At 37.3% G+C, this 17,777-nt stretch overlaps 2 protein-coding genes across 2 annotated transcripts; both read left to right on the top strand.

The window, feature by feature from the left end:
- The first annotated feature begins 8,077 nt into the window (after positions 1-8,077).
- Positions 8,078-8,506, top strand: LOC143211739 (aminopeptidase N-like). Its single transcript, XM_076429668.1, has one exon. The coding sequence runs from the start codon at positions 8,078-8,080 to the stop codon at positions 8,504-8,506; it is 429 nt and encodes a 142-aa protein (XP_076285783.1).
- A 1,877-nt stretch (positions 8,507-10,383) lies between these two features.
- On the top strand, positions 10,384-17,158 carry LOC143211738 (aminopeptidase N-like). The gene is made up of 6 exons (XM_076429667.1): positions 10,384-10,397; positions 10,515-10,973; positions 11,894-12,077; positions 12,731-12,914; positions 15,617-16,003; positions 16,691-17,158. Exons 1-6 carry the CDS (start codon positions 10,384-10,386, stop codon positions 17,080-17,082), a joined length of 1,620 nt encoding a protein of 539 aa, XP_076285782.1. The 3' UTR covers positions 17,083-17,158.
- Positions 17,159-17,777: the final 619 nt, after the last annotated feature.

The following is a 17,777-nucleotide window of genomic DNA, read 5'->3' as shown; positions in this document are numbered from 1 at the left end:
ACGTATCGGGACGGGAAAATAGTAGATTGCATCCCCCCGGCAGGTTCCACTCGTTACAACCTCATAAACATGACCTTGTTGCAGGTTCAGTGAAGCAGAGCTTGTATAAGGACGAACTATCCTTCTCCAATTACATTATCTTTGTATTGATTAGTTTACATAAAAAAGAATTGTAGTCCCAACTTTAATATATTTCTACTGAAATACTATTCACTAAGGGTGTGCGCATACCAGAGCGTCTCGAGACGATCCGCGGCCTTCTCGAGACGCTCTGGTATGCGCACACCCTAAAGTCTTGATATCTCGTGAAACAAGTGGCATAGCTGCATTTTGCAGCGGACCTCTCAATTATTAAGAAAATAAATGCATGTAGTTCCTGTAGCTTGAAATTAACGCAGAAAATTTTCATTTTGCACAAGAATTCACAGTCTAGGTAGTAATGATTGGTATGGGAGTTCACCGTTAAATATTATATCGTGTCACAAATTACATGATGCAGCACATCGTATCATACGGCTCCTCTTTATTTGCAATTTGCAGCGTTAAAAGCGCTGATGAAGCACAATGTCTGACCCCTCATTTTTCAATACTGTTCGTCTTTTCCGATTAGTAGAATCTGATTGGGGGATTGGAGCGTGTGTGATTCTTAATAAATACACAGTACAAATAATTGAAAACTGAATTATTCTGAATGCTTATACATATAATCGTCGATGCTCACTTAAATGGAATCGCGTAATGTCCAGCGCGTTAATTAGTACCGCACGAGATAGTCGTTCGCATAGTCGATCTTCCAACAAACCTAGCTCAGATTAATGTCATTTCCGCTCGCTCTTGAAATAAACTTTTCGGGTTATCCACAGTCGTTAGCCATTTCATAAAGAAGTTAAAATTTTTATATTTGGGGTCCTTCCACAATCTTCATAACATGCTCCAAATTTCATATCGATTGGCCACCGGTGCCTTTCGGAATAATATCTTTATTTTGTATCGTCAACAATGAATTGAATGAAATTAATGAAAAATGCATGCATGCATGTCTGTACTGCAATCGGAAATTCCTATGTAGATATCTCGCGATGACGTTATCGGAGAAATCGAAGGTCCGCAAACAATACAGAGTCGCTATAATCAACGCTGTTTTGGACGGAGGAACGGAAAACGTCGACCGCGTACCCCAGTACTTGAGACATAATTTACAAAAACTAATCAGCTTGCACGTACACGCTACCTGCTGCACACTACTATGCAAAAGAAAAAAGCACCCAGTACAATTATAAGATACTAGCTTTTGCCCGCGGCTTCGCTCGCACAGAAAACCGTTTAATGCCCTCGGAAATTGATATTGTTTCTCCATATAAAACCTTTTAACCCCCCATTCACCCCTATAGAGTTTTAATTTTATGTCATGCCGCAATCTTAGATTTCAAAACCCCTTTTCACCCCCTTAGGGGATCAATTTTTTAAAATGCCGAAATAGGTGTTTGATTAATTATATCAAAGAGCATTAAGACCAAGTATGAAGTAAATCCCCCCGACCACGAACAAAATATTCCTCATACAAACGTTGCAACCCCTTGTCACCCCCTCAGGGGTTGAATTTTTTAAAATGCTGAAATAGGTGTTTGATTAATTATATCAAAGAGCATTAAGACCAAGTACGAAGTAAATCCGACCACGAACAAAATATTCCTCATACAAACGTTGCAACCCCTTTTCACCCCCTTGGGGATTGAATTTCGAAATATCCTTTCTTATCCCTTGTATAGATCATAAGGGAAACCTCTGTGCAAAATTTCAGCTTTCTAAGTCCAAGGGTTTAGCCTGGGCGTTGATAGGTGAGTCAGGACTTCGCATTTATATATATAGATAATGACAAACAATATCTTTATGTAGAAAGTATTAGATAATCCGCAATCATACATATTCTCAGAACTATTCAATTAAATAGCGGATTCTTTTTTCAAAACTGACTGTGTTCTTATTTCATTTTTTACGCTTTTCTATTAAATATGGCCGGGTGCTTTTTTCTTTTGCACAGTAGTGTATGTATCTGCATTATCATCGACTCGTTGCTGTCTCGCGATAGAAATAATTTTCGGTCGTTTTAGGAGAGATTACGTTGTTCTGGGGAAAGTGATCACAGCGATCGGGAACGCGATTACGTCGCAGAAGCAAACGGAACAGGTACTAGTCACTAATGTTTTCAATTAAATTTCTCATACAGTCAGTCAAAATAATATTGGCACATTTTTTAACACTAAACCTACCGAGCCTTCAAAGTAACTGTGGTACATGTTCCCTTATAAAAATGAGGAGATTGATTTTATTTAGACTTTGTGCAGCTCCTATTGTAATATGTGCTCCACTAAAGATTTCTTGTGAAATGTTTTCATCATATCAATAATCGTATTATAAAATACTATTCTGGAACCGGTCATTTTGACCGGCGATGGTAGATTTAGTGTTAAACGACCATAGTTTTTTAATATCGGACCATACGACTTGGATCTTTTTGAGAAGTTAGAACAAATTTTTTAATGACTGCAATTGGTTGGAATTACAAAAATCTACTAACCGTTGTTGTTTACAACTTTTACATTTATGACAGTTATAGTAACTACAATTTTCTCGATTTTCAGACGGTTGTATCTCAGTGCAACGTTGACCGATTTTGATGAAATTTTCACATCTACAATCTATTCATCTACGATCTACAAAACGTATTTTTAAAATTTTCAACATAGGCCCAAATAAACAAGTTGTAGACAACAATTTCTATCATATTATTTGTAATTTCAACCAATTTCAATTTTTTCAAAATATTTTATGCACGTCTCGTAGCAAACCAATTGTTCTAACATTTCAAAACAAATCGATATTCCGAATTGTTGAAAATATCGAAAAAGTCGACGATTTCTTGAGAATGAGGGCTTTTAGTGTCCAAATACTATTTAGATTCACTGTAAAATTATGAAGTTTTGAAAATTGTGCGTGGTACGTATAAATGCGTTAACATCTACAGTTTAATTACAATTCACATCTCTATTTTCCAGTTACGAAAGTTTGTCGAGGAAAATCTCGAGGAACTCGACGAAGTGTTGACGACCGCGAAACAAGCGATCGCTGTCGCTTCGGAAAATGTCGATTGGACAGAGAAATATTTACCCATCATCGCCGCGCCGATACTCTTAAGCGGCTGGTCTAACTGAACAAATTGTTGTCATAACACATTCTCTTTGTACATGGTTTCGGTAAATGAAACTGAAGGAAACATGCAACGAATCTTATTCGACTTCAAATATTTTATTCGTAATAACAAATATTATACTCGATTATTATTTAATGCAATAGTAATTATTCAAAATTGCTGTGTCTGAATTTGCATAGATTTATTTTTATAATTTTTCGAAGACACAAGTTTCTTGCAGCAATTGATCAACTTTCGTCAAAAAAGGATTTATATATAATTATTACACTAAACTTTTATTGACGAAGAAATTAGCAATTTAAATTAGAAATTAGAAATTTTCTAGATTTTCGATAAGACGTGATTTTTCCGTCTTTGATTTTGAAAATGTCGTTCCCACTTGTACATTATTGTGTTTATTATTACTAGATTGTGGATTTTTGCAAAATAAAAATTGGATAAATTGCAAGATACCGAACCTACAGAACCTAAGGAGAAAAAAATATGCGTGCAAATATTACATTCTTCTTAATGCATTCGTGGCTTCTGAAAATTATCAAAAAAATGCTAGAATATAAAAAATTCCAGAGAATTTAATACGATTTATATTTATTTAAGAACCACAAAGACTACTACATGAAAATAAGATATTACATGATTCCACTTTCTTATAATTCGCCTACGAAAATTAAAAATTGTATAAACATCCACAGTCTACTTATAACTAAATTAATTTTACGAATTAATTAAATCTTTGCGTCTACATCATCGAGAACACTCAAAGAAACTGTGAAAGAAAGTGATTTTTCCAATAAAGCTGTTCCTTTTCGAGTACAATTTAAAAAAGATTGGTCACTCTGTTTCTGCAAATACTCCACTGTCCATCAGACGCAAGAATCGAGGAAGCTACGTCCACCCACCCGCAAAGAGCACGGAAATTCGATGTGATCTGTTTTGCGAGATTAATTTGAAATTGATCGTGTGGCAGGTAGGAATCAAAGAATAACGGTTTTACATCACAACATTCTTCCATCGATATTTATAAACACACACCGTACAACACCGACATCTCCTAGCATGTAAACAGCGTATTCAAACGCTGAAGGGAATTTTGCAAAATTGTTCGACCGGTATAATCTCTGGCACGTCTAACAGCACAGATCGTCGGAAATAATAATCGTTTCGCGAGGTGCGTTATCGTCGACATAATCGGGCAAATCCACTGTGTTCAATTTCTGCAAAAGTAATCAAGTGAAGAAGCGATCGGCCAAAAGGATCTTCGATACAAGGTCTGTGTACTCCTATCTCTCTAGTTACGCGAACATAATTGAAACATAATTGCAAGAAACTGTTCCCGAATGCGAGCATGTGTTTTAAAAAGGGAACTTTTATTCCACCCGTGGCACATCCATGGAGACGTAAAACATGTGAAGATATTCAGCATTGAAGTTCCCAATTTCTCAATATTTTTTATTCGAATGCTATACGGTATAGCGGGCAATTAAATAAATAAATAACTGTTGTCTTTGCAAATATTATTGTAGTGTAATTATGTAAAATGTTAAAGTACATTTCGTTAATGCAGTGAATCAAAATAATATTGGCAGACTTTTTAGTTTAGTTTCGAACAATTAATTTTTATGATATGAAAAAGGTTTTTCAACAAAACCAATTGGTAGGAATTGCAGAGGAAATACTAAAAGTTGTTGTTCAATTGTACACATTCTGAAAATTTCATCAAAATCGGTTGATGTTGAAAAAATGACAGGCATTGAAAAATGTAAGAATCCTTAGATTTATTACAGTTATAGAAAACGCAATTTTTACCATCTTTAAAAGTTGGTAGCAACATTGGTCGATTTCGATGACATTTTCAGAATATGTATAACCGACACAAATCTACAAAACGTATTTTTATATTTTCTTTATGGAACCTCATAAACAAGTTATAAACCACAAGTTTTAGAATTTTCTCTGTAATTCTCTCTCTCTCCGACCAATTGCAATTTTCTCAAAATATTTTCTGCGCGACATGTAGTTAACTAATTGTTCTAACTTCTATAAAAAATCCAAGTCCTATAATGAAGTGTTAAAAAACAATATTATTTGGATTCATTGTACGTTACTCTTTATACAACCCGTGGCAAAAAGTATTACATTACACAAACCTGTGGTTTTTCAAAAATCGAACCAAAGGAAGATTTTTTGACATGTTATAAGAATTAGTTTACTGAATAACGGGTACATAAAATGTTGGAAAAATTGGTAATGGTCGAATTTGTGAAGAAGAAAGTAACGATCAGTTTTTTCAGCTTTGTTATCTGTACATGTAATGAAACTTTATTCAAAAATTTGTAGACCTATTTCAATTATATACACGAAGAAAGTATCGTCGAAATCAGTTACGAGTAACAAAAATTTCAAAATGAGATGTCGAGGGAGAAATCCGAATATTTTGCCCTTGCGTGTAATCACCTTTAAATGCTTTTTATTCATAAGAACGTCAACCGATTATGTTGACATTCTCACCGCGTATGTAACTGACAAATCTACAAAGTTAGATTGGAAATGAAGTTCACTACTAGTGATTATTACACAGCGGATTTTATGTATTAATAACAAAAATGAGTATGTTTAATTGAAAACAGTGAAAACATTAGAAGAATTTAAAAGTACTGTTATATTATTTCCAACCTGATCACCATGTTAAGAAAGAGAATAAATTTCTATTTCACTCCAGTTTGTTGCAAAAAAATTAAATGATCTTACTTTTACTTCTTTTCTTCGCAATTCCGACCAATAGCAATTTTTTAAAATTTTGTTTTCCATATACATGTCGAATATTTTCAAATGATTACTAATACTGTGAAATGACTTACGGAATTTCTGTATTCACAATTAAAAACTATCATTCTTTACATCACAAGTCAACAGATTATTGATGATGATATTGATTAATATGCATTTATAAATATTTATATATATTTACGAATTTTTGTATTGTTTCTTTGTATTGTTGTATTCTTTTCAATTTCTTACAATTATAAGGAGGAGGTTTTTCTATGAAATACATCTTGATTTTTAATTAAACGTCTCTAAAATTTAAAAATTAACTATATTTTATTAAAATACACTAATGTTGCAAAAATCTTAATGAAATTTTAATAATATTCCTTCTCCAATTACAGTATTTTTGTATTAATTAGTTTACATAAAAAAGAATTGTAGTCCCAACTTTAATATATTTCTACTGAAATACTATTCACTAAAGTCTTGATATCTCGTGAAACAAGTGGCATAGCTGCATTTAGCAGCGGACCTCTCAATTATTAAGAAAATAAATGCATATAGTTCCTGTAGCTCGAAATTAACGCAGACAAGTTTCATTTTGCACAAGAATTCACAGTCTAGGTAGTAATGATTGGTATGGGAGTTCACTGTTAAATATTATATCGTGTCACAAATTACATGATGCAGCACATCGTATCATACGGCTCCTCTTTATTTGCAATTTGCAGCGTTTAAAGCGCTGATGAAGCACAATGTCTGTCCCCTCATTTTTCAATACCGTTCGTCTTTTCCGATTAGTAGAGTCTGATTGGCGGATTGGCGCGTGTGTGATTCTTAATAAATACACAGTATAAATAATTGAAAACTGAATTATTCTGAATGCTTATACATATAATCGTCGATGCTCACTTAAATGGAATCGCGTAATTTCCAGCGCGTTAATTAGTGCGGTTTGCCATTTAAAAATAGTACTAAATTGTTGTTTTAATTCCTGCCTACAAAATAAGCTATTAGGGTGGAACCTCGTTAGTTGCTAGCTGCGTTCGTTGCCTACCAGTGGCTCCCATCACAAGGTGTTCACAGTTGCGGAACTCGCGATGATGATTATGAGACAGCGGATTTTATATATTTATAACAACAATGAGTAGGTCTAATTGACAACAGTGAAGACATTAGAAGAATTTAGAAATACGGTTATATTATTTCCAACCTGTTAACAGTATTAACCCTTTGCACTCGGAGCTATTTTAACTGGAAAATTAAACATTTCTTCCGATCTAGAATATTTCCATTCCCTATGATTCTTGAAATTTTGTAGATATGAAATTGGTATAATACCTCATACAATACCTACATGTTTAGTAATTGATTAGATACCGGTATATTTAATAATGTAAACAATATTTTGTATAATGGTACAGCAATTTTAGTGGTGCCTCAGAGGGGGGACAACCGAGCGCAAAGGGTTAAGAAAGAACACAAATTTCTATTTCACTCCAGTTTGTTGCAATTCAGATAGAAAATTTTTATTTGGCATGACGATCCGCTCTGTCTAGTGATTCTATGACGGCTACGTAGAAAAAAAAGAAGATCGACACTACGAATCACTATGACTGGGATGCCTCTTTCATTGCACAACCTCGATTGTTGCACGCGGTTTCGGTCCCGTTTCGTCCAACGAGCGAGATCTACTGTACAGGGTGGGCAACAACATTGTCCACCTTGCAGAAGTTGCATGGTATAGAAGGGGAAATATTGTGATGTAACTTTGTATCTTGATTTTTTAAAATAGAAAGACCTACGTTTTTATATCATGAATTCTGCGTAAAAATTTAGTAACCTTCATATGTCCTAGATCTAATATTTAACGAGATATCGAAATAATATTCCAGGCTTACTATTCTTTCTTCTCAGTAAAATTTTAAAGCAATGAATATAAATTTTCACTTGACTTGATGACCTATTCTGAATAAATTAATTGAGAGTGTTAACAGAGTGTTACATTCCTATGAAAGATCTAACAGATGCGTTTTGTCAAGACGATCATCGAAGGAGGACCTTCCATTGCATAGGGCTTCGGCAGCAAAGCGGTTCAAGATGACACCGATGACAACCTTCGGGCTGTTCTCACTGATCGTGCTGTCGTCGGTCATCTGGACCGACACAGACGCAGTATACGTACTTCAGCAGGATAGCAAACCCATTTCCTACATACTCCACTTGGAACCAGATATCATGGACAATCATTTCGTTGGATCAGTAACCATTGATTTCACTATGCTGATCACAACTTCAATGTTAGTGTTCCATCAAAAAGATTTACTGATAAATAGAGTTGAGATAGAAGGAATCGCGATAAGAAAATGGCATCCCGATGATGATATGGAGGAACTGATCATATATTGCGAATCGGATCTCATGAAAGACCATATTTACCGTGTTAAAGTTGATTACGAAGGTGAATTAACCGAATGGAGGCAGGGCTTTTACAAGAGCAGATATATCACTAGAAACGAAACCAAGTAAGCATATGACACCTTTATAACGATAATCCTGCAACGAACATTAATTAATAAATATAATGGAATGCTGATTTAGCTAAACATCGTTCATGTTTAATAGTGGACGAGTCAAATTGCGATTTTTGCCAATTATGGCATATAAATATTCATATTTATTATCAATTATGAAACGACATCAGTACGATGATAAAGGTTTTTCGTTTCGAATGTACTGTCGCCAGAATCGACCAAAACTGGTCGAATTTCCTCTCCTTCTTTTCCCATTCCAGCACCATGCATACTCCAACATCCCCCACTAAAACCGTAGACTGGTCACGTTTATATTAATCTGGTTAACAGAGAGGGGGTAAACTGTTTCCCCTCGATTTCCTCGATCTGGCAACACTGTTCGAATGAGTATTTTATGAAACTTCTAACAATATAATCGCGACATTTTTCTGATTGAAATAATGTTCGAGTTAATGTTGATTGTTCGGATAATAGAATAGATATCTAACTACAGTAAATGATTTAATCGTTACTTGAACAATGAATCTTGTTGTGCACGGATCGCTTTAGATTGAACTGTTTGAGAATATAGGGTTCGGATAATCGAGGTTCTGCTAAATTGTCGTTTGAATATCCCACGTCCCATTCTGAACAGAAAAGTGTCGCGGATGTGATGACAACAGTTTCCGTAAAAACAATACTTAAGAATACAGGGTGGCCGAAGAATGTTGTACTTCCTTGAAAAAGCACATTTATGTACACCCCAAAAGGGGGTAGTGTGGGATTCGGGGGAAACAGGTCTCCGGTTTCCCTAATATCCACTAAAAAAACCGCACGTCTAGGACCTTGGCCCTTTCCTCTCTATCCTTTAATGTGCCCGAGAGAGCATAGTCTAGTGCCCCGCTTTTTGCACATCTCCTAAACTATATTATAATCCGGGCTAGTACCACTCCTGTTCTTGGCCTTTTGAAAGGGGTGATCCCTGAGGTGATTTGACGTTACTTTTTTTTACGAAAACGTTCTCCGTGCCTTTGTTAAATAGTTATTAACGAAAAACACGGACGAATCAAAGCGCGGCTGAAGCAAACGGATTCCGACTCGGCCAATGCTAACCTAATAATAATGTCGATACGGAGAACATTTTCGCGAAAGATAAAGTTACTCGATACTATATTTTATCGATAATTGGACAATTCTTGGACTTTTGCCGAATGTAGAGAAGGACAACGGAGCTCGAGAGGCCTCGTTTGCCGAGAAGTGTAAACATAACTAATCCAAAACAAAACTTTATTTTTAATTATTTATTGATGGGATTTTGACCAACATATTCGTGGCATTTTTCTATAATGAAAATGATACTAAATATGATATGATTCCAATTATATTTACTTCTGTAATGAACGATGAAAGATTTCGATGCAAAGAAGGACAGCGTATGTGAAAGAAAGAGACGTGGAGAGTCGCAGCGCGCTGGCACAGTTCAAAAAACTTCCATACGCTGTTCCTCCTTGCGTTCGAAACTTTCATCATCCATTACACAAGTAAATACCATCGGGATTATATTATATTTGGTATTATTTTCATTAGAAAAATGCCGCGAATATGTTGGTGAAAGTTCCATAAAAAAATAATGAAAAATAAAGAAGTTTTGACATTCGGATTAGTGTGGTCTCGCCGATATACCCGAGCCGTACGAGTCATACTTCTCGGCGACCGAGGCCTCTCGAGTTTCACCGGCCCTCAAGGGGGTACACACCGCAGAAGTGGCGATAGTTCTGGAAGACTTATCGAATAGACATTTGCTACATTTATCGATACAGTACTGTATAACCTAGGAATTATCAGATGTGCAATATTTTTGGGACACGTTTACTCTTTCACGGATATCGGAATATGACTGCAGTCAAGTGTGCACATTTGTTTACGATGTGGCGATGTTATTTAAAATGGAGACTTGAAAAATGTTCGATTCTTCCTAAAGAAAGAACCTTTGGAATTACCAAGGAACTTTCGAAATGTTACAGGTGGATAGCCACGACGTACTTCGAGCCAACTGGCGCGCGGCTTGCGTTTCCTTGTTGGGACGAACCCATGTATAAAGCAGTTTACGATATTTCAATCAAACATTTAAGCAACTATACGACCGTGATCTCAAATATGCCAGTATTGAACAGAACATACCATGCTGACAACACTATTACAACCTATTTCGAACGAAGCATGCCGATGTCTACTTACCTGGTGGCGTTCATTGTGTCCGATTACGATTATAAAAAGCATGACGACGACAGATTCAAAATTTACACGAAACCAGACTCCATACATAAGACGGACTTAGCGTATAACTTCAGCTTGGAAGCGATGAAAGTGTTGGACGAGTACACCGAAATTCCATATTTCAAAATGAATCCAAAGATGGACCAAGTCACCGTCAGAGACTTCAATCCAGGTGCTATGGAGAACTGGGGCATTTGCACCTACCGGTAATCATTTCCTGCTTCCTGATATGTTTTCTGTCCGTTTTTAATCGAGCAGATTTTTCACAGACAATACGTATTACTGTGTCGAACTTGTAAATAGAGAATTATTAGGTGTGCAAATAAGTTCTTTCCCCTTTTTTTCCAAATTCAAGATTTTATTCCCTCTGTCCACTAATAATAGTATGAGTTGATGAATTCAATCTGCCCATAATAATAGTAGAAAAAGAAAATAACATTTATCATCACGGAAACTAGATTACATTAAACAATAAATTAAAAATATATTACTCCTAATTTTTATTTTGAGTGTTCAGATAGTTTCTGGACTTTTCAATAATTCCGTTACTGCATTTTAAACTTGTAGGTAGGATCCCTTGGCTGCGCGTAAGCTTTGCTTTCTCTTTATGGTGAGCTTAACATTATTGGAGGCTTTGTTCTTCAATGCTTCAGCATAACTTGTACATTCATCTTACTTTTACAATGGGTTGATATTCAACTGAAATAAAACAATTGATTACTGATGAAAATAAAACATAATCAAATCTTGTCCGGCGTCTGCCAATCTTTCTGCCAATTCTTTTTGCGTCTTCTGTAAGATACAGCGTTCTCTAACAGTACATACCGCACAAACCATTTCAGTAGCTTCAACAGCTGATTTCCTAAGCTAGAATGCAAAGATTAAGCAGTGACGCAAATGATGCTTCTCGTTCAGTGGCCAGAAAATTAAATAATTGAATGACAAATTTTAATATCCTGAGTCAAATGGACCCGGCCTCCGCTATCGACCAGGTTTACACCGTTTTCTTTTTCACCTGTGTGTAAAACAAATTATTTTGCATATGCAGAACAACTATTCGCTGAAACATTTTGTAAAGGTACATTGAATGTCTTTAAATCATTAGTTTTATTCATTTACGTTAAAGGGAAGACTTCCTTTTGTACGAGGAGGGCGTCTCCACGAGCATAGACAAAGATTATGTAATAACAACCATATCCCATGAATTTTCACATCAATGGTTTGGCAATTTGGTCAGCCCAACATGGTGGAAGTTCATTTGGCTGAACGAGGGATTCGCCAATTACTTTCAGTATTTCATCACGGATAAAGTAAGTACAAAGTATATAATCGTTCATTCATAAAAAAGTGACGTAAGTCAAGAAAAGGATATTTTACAGGAAAACCATTTGAAGATTATCTAAAATTTCCAATTATTTTTATTGTATACTACCACCTAAGAAATTTAGGGATTTTTGGTGTATGGAGAGTTTTCTTTCGCAGACACAAAAGTGAAAGCAATAATATTTAATAATATAGAAAATTAATAAAACAAAATGATATGACATGTACTCGCTCTCTCGCTTTCTCACTCTAAATTCGCTCTCCCTCTAATCTCGTTCGTCGATCTCTCGCACGACTCACAACGCACCGCTCTGCATCTCAAACCCCGAAAACGATCTCGTCACACATACACACACACTCATTCATGCCGATAACATGGACACGTACTTCTTAAGATTTACAGTTCGTAGGACCCACGAGTCAAGGATCCCACAGAAATATAAAATAATTTGTTGTTAGATTCTGGGTTAATTGTCATATATATTAGATATAAAAAAAGTACACCACAATATATATATTTATTATCATATTTTTTTTTAGTAATATATTTTGAGTTGTGAATGATCAATATGTATAAAAATAAGCAAATGTGTAAATAAAAGATGGCAACGTACCGCACCATAACAATATTCTCTTTCAGGTGAAGCCAACATGGCGTTACATGGACTTGTTTCCTGTGGAGGCCATGCAATCGGGCGCGTTCCTCTTGGACGGAAAGGACTCACGTCCCATGAACCAAAATGCAAGCCAACCGAAAGAAATTGTCGCCTTGTTTGACGCTATCTCGTATCAAAAAGGTAAAAGCATTAATAACGACAATCTTGGTAAGTACGAGGGCTGCTACTTTCCTTCGAAGGTCGAAGATTTTGAAGCTTCGAAGCTTCGAATTTCGGTACTTTGATTTTTGAAACTACGAAGGTGATGAGAATCGAATTTTCGAAGCTTCGAAATTCGAACCTCCGTAGTAAATTATTAGAGCACGAAGCTTTGAACTTCGAAATCAGCTGCTAAGTTATATTTGATACAGTTACAGACGCTCCTACACTTTGAAAAAAGTACGCCACCACAGCTAAAAGATTGATTAAGTTACAACTTCATACGATTCAAAGACTTTCGAAACTTCGTGCACTTCAAAGGCATCGAAGCTTCAATATTTCGAAATCTTCGAAGAGTCGAAGCTTCGGAAGAGTAAGGCTGCGTTTATAGTTCCTGAGGCTGCGTTTATAGTTCCTGTCTCGCGTGCTTTTCGTCTCGCGTGCTTTTGGTCTCGCGAGACAAGCGGGTCATAAATTTCGAGCGGGGTCGACGGGCCCACTGTGCCCCCCGCTGTGCGTGGCACAAAAAAAGGTCTCCGAAGATATCCTACCGCCTTAAAGGAAAGCTATCGGTAGTTTACCTAAACGAACCGTGAAGCCGTAGAGACCTTTTTTCGTGCCTCGCACAGTGGGCCCGTCGACCCGCTCGAAATTTATGACCCGCTTGTCTCGCGAGACCAAAAGCACGCGAGACGAAAAGCACGCGAGTCAGGAACTATAAACGCAGCCTGACTCGCGTGCTTTTCGTCTCGCGTGCTTTTGGTCTCGCGAGACAGCGGGTCAGAAATTTCGAGCGGGGTCGACGGGCCCACTGTGCCCCCCGCTGTGCGTGGCACAAAAAAAGGTCTCCGAAGATATCCTACCGCCTTAAAGGAAAGCTATCGGTAGTTTACCTAAACGAACCGTGAAGCCGTAGAGACCTTTTTTCGTGCCTCGCACAGTGGGCCCGTCGACCCGCTCGAAATTTATGACCCGCTTGTCTCGCGAGACCAAAAGCACGCGAGACGAAAAGCACGCGAGTCAGGAACTATAAACGCAGCCTGACTCGCGTGCTTTTCGTCTCGCGTGCTTTTGGTCTCGCGAGACAGCGGGTCAGAAATTTCGAGCGGGGTCGACGGGCCCACTGTGCCCCCCGCTGTGCGTGGCACAAAAAAAGGTCTCCGAAGATATCCTACCGCCTTAAAGGAAAGCTATCGGTAGTTTACCTAAACGAACCGTGAAGCCGTAGAGACCTTTTTTCGTGCCTCGCACAGTGGGCCCGTCGACCCCGCTCGAAATTTCTGACCCGCTGTCTCGCGAGACCAAAAGCACGCGAGACGAAAAGCACGCGAGTCAGGAACTATAAACGCAGCCTAAACGCAGCCTAACAGCTCTAGTAAGTATCCCGTAGGTCAGATCTGACTAACTCGCGGCCCTCGAGCCACATTTGGCCCATTCTCCCACTTATTCATTCCGCTAAGGTGGGAGGTGACGTTCCCCCACTACTGGCCACAATCGACGGTCGTACCGCCAGAAGTGCATAAAGTTTAAGGGGGTAAACTCGTTTTTCCAGGATTGCAAGGCTGCGGAATGCGCATTCTCATTTATCGATAATACAAAGATGGGTTTTATAGTAGTAAAAACGCTAGATAAAAGATCGATGTAGGCCGCAATCGCCCTCAAAAGTCCTATCTTTTCGTTTACGAGGCGTAATTTGCACTATTCGTAAGCATACAGTTGTGCACGTACCTATTTTCATAAAGCTGCGACAGTTACATGCTTCCGAATAATGCAAATTCTCTAAAACTAAAGTAGGACTTTTGAGGGCGACCGCGCCTTAGATTGATCTTTTATGTAGAGATTTTGACTACTGAAGAACCCCGTGTTCGCATTATCGAGAAATGTGAACGGGAATCCCGCAACACTTGCAATTTTGGAAACGAGTCTACCCCCATTAAGTAGTGGTGAAACAGACGAGTTGATGGTGGTGACAGTATGGCTCGCGACGAAGATAGACGTTATACATATGCAAATATGCTGCACAATCTCAACAACAATGCGTAGAAAGTAACAAACCACCAAATTAAAAAATTATGTCCATCGCATTTTTTCAGCTGGATGCGTTATTCGAATGTTGTCCCACATTGTGACAGAAGGGGTTTTCCACACAGCCATGAAAAATTATTTGCGTGAAAAGTAAGTATCATAAAAATATCGATAAATCAACATATCTCATGAAAATGAGCCCTAAACGCGAGGTAATTCGGATCGTATTTGTACATTCAATTAACAATTATATTATACCACGTATATTATAATGTATTATACTCTATTAGAGTATTGAATTTCATTCTAGTATAGGACAATATGTATTAGAGTAATCTATAATGTGGAATATACTTTACACTAACTCGAGAATATATTATAGTACTGAAATATATCATATACATATACTAGTATGTATACTCTTATGTAGGATCAAATATATCTTTCGTCAGAATATTCACAAATCTCCGTCTGAGATATAAAAAAAACGTCTTTTTCTGTCAACCGTCACATTCCAAATCAAATAGCTGAGATTAGATTTGTTTCATCTGTATAAAACCGAGCGATCGATTAAACGATCGAATATATATTACAATCCGAATTGTATCATGTTTGGTCTCATTTCACTCAGAAAAGTGTCACGAATACGTTGGCTAGAGTTTTCTAAAGAAATCATTCGAATTCAGATACTCATGCCAATAATATTTGCAGTTCATACAGCGTCGCCGATTCCGATAATCTGATCAGATACTTACAAAATGCTGCTGGAAAGGATAAGCTCTGGGGCGGTGTACCCCTTACGAAAATTGTTGAGTCTTGGATTACGCAATCGGGATACCCGATGGTGACCGTGAAAAAGTTCGGCCCGGGATACTTCACGCTAAGTCAAAAACAATTCTTATATTACGATACTGATATACAGAAGATGTGGTGGGTACCCATCACATACACAACGAATCTTAAACTGAATTTCAATGACACTTCGGTAACCCATTGGATAAGTCCGAAAGTCGGGAATCCAACGATTTCAGAACCGAAGGCGGATTGGATTATTCTGAATAAGCAACAAACAGGTACGAGCAGTGTAAAAAGTAATTATATCGGGATTATTAGACTGCGTCAATAAAATCTGTCAAATTGACACGAGGAACGAATGAGGGTTAAATAATTGCGCGTGTCATTGTATGTCCATTATTACTGTCAGTGGAAACTCATTTGAGACCATGAAGAGTACTGTCTGCTTCCAGCAGCAACAAAAAATACAGTCTTAACACATTACCGATCGGTGCTTATCGCATAATTTTGAAAAATCTTTGGTACACGTCTAAACACTTTTTAATGGAACCTTCAATAGCAACATCAATTTTCATTGTGAACTAACAATTCATTCTCAACAACGTGATCAAATAGTTTCATTTAACACTAAACCTACCTACACCAATCTAAATGACCGGTATGTACCAGGTTTTTTATTTTACAATTGGAAAAGTAATAAAACTGATTTCATAAGAAACAATTGTATATCTTTAGCAGAGCACGTATTGTAATAGGTGCCGCACAAAGTCTAAATGAAATCAATCTTCTCATTTTTATAAAGGAACATGTACCAGTTACTTTTGAGGCTCGGTAGGTTTAGTGTTAAGATTGCAATGTAAAATAAAATTTCTATGCTTTCTGTTGGTACAGCATATTACTGAAAATCCTATTAATAGGCTTCCGGTAGGTAAAGTGTTAAAATTTGTCGACTTGTTATATTGCAGGTTACTATCGTGTAAATTATGATGATGGGATATGGCAGAGCTTGGCAAAGTACTTGAACAGTGGTAAAATGCATCATATACATCCGGTGAACCGAGCTCAACTGATTGACGACGCATTGACAATGGCTCGCATCAACCACACCAAGTACGAGACTGCAATGTCCCTAACGTTGTACTTGCATCGTGAAATGGATTACATTCCGTGGATGACTACCTTCAAATATCTGGAATTCTTGCGCCCCTTAATCTTCACCTCCAGGAATTATGACACTTTCAAGGTACGGATACGCGTAGCTCACTCAGACCTGCACAAGTTGCGGCTCGCGAGACGTAGACTCCTCTCCCTACTCTCCTGGATTCTCTTTACCAAACTCCTGTGGAAAGCACGGTAGGGGCCAGTAGCGCGTTATAACTAGTTGGGGCCTTGGGCAAAGTAGAATTTCGGGGCCCCTAACCCCAACTAAATAACTTTATGAGAAAAAGTAGAATTTGGTCCTTGGATATTGGTTTGTGTTCGGGGCCCTCTTTTGCTTGGGGCCCCGGGCATTTGCCCAAGTTGCCCATTGGATAACGTGCCACTGGTAGCGGCAATATGAAATAGTTGATAGTGGGGGAACCGGCACACTGGTAATGGGGGATCCGCTACACTGCAATATTGTGCCCTAATGAATTTTATCGCATACAAAGTATTGGCTTGGAACGAAAGTTCGTAGCGCTTTTAAATCAAAATTCAAAGATAGAATTAAGATATTTATTCACACATAGGTTTATTGAATAACGTAAGTCACCTAAAAAATGGCAAAAAGTACTAGAAGAGAATGGAAAATATGTTATTGAACAAATCTATGTATGAATATCCTAACTTTATCTATAAGTTTTAATTTAAAAACGCTACGAACTTTCGTTCCAACCCAAAGCATTGAACTCAGGATAACTAATGGTAAGCTTTCGTAAAAATGACGATCGCAACGCTTCATCTTGTGACATAATTGGTGATCCATCGAGTGCTTCAATTAATAAATTCAATATCAAATATAACTTTTACATTTTACTTTTTCTGCTTTCTCAGATGACGAAACATTTTTGT

The sequence above is a fragment of the Lasioglossum baleicum genome, chromosome 9 (genome assembly GCF_051020765.1).
Source record: "Lasioglossum baleicum chromosome 9, iyLasBale1, whole genome shotgun sequence".
In the NCBI taxonomy this organism is placed as follows: Eukaryota; Metazoa; Arthropoda; class Insecta; order Hymenoptera; family Halictidae; genus Lasioglossum; species Lasioglossum baleicum.
Note: the sequence above shows the minus strand (reverse complement) of the source record. Positions and strands in the feature narration are given on the sequence as shown.

Coding starts and splice junctions, on each gene's coding strand:
- LOC143211739 (XM_076429668.1), top strand. CDS start 8,078: ATGACACCGATGACAACCTTCGGGCTGTTCTCACTGATCGTGCTGTCG.
- LOC143211738 (XM_076429667.1), top strand. Junction 12,915..15,616: donor CATTAATAACGACAATCTTG/GTAAGTACGAGG, acceptor ATTCGAATTCAG/ATACTCATGCCAATAATATT. Junction 16,004..16,690: donor TCTGAATAAGCAACAAACAG/GTACGAGCAGTG, acceptor GTTATATTGCAG/GTTACTATCGTGTAAATTAT.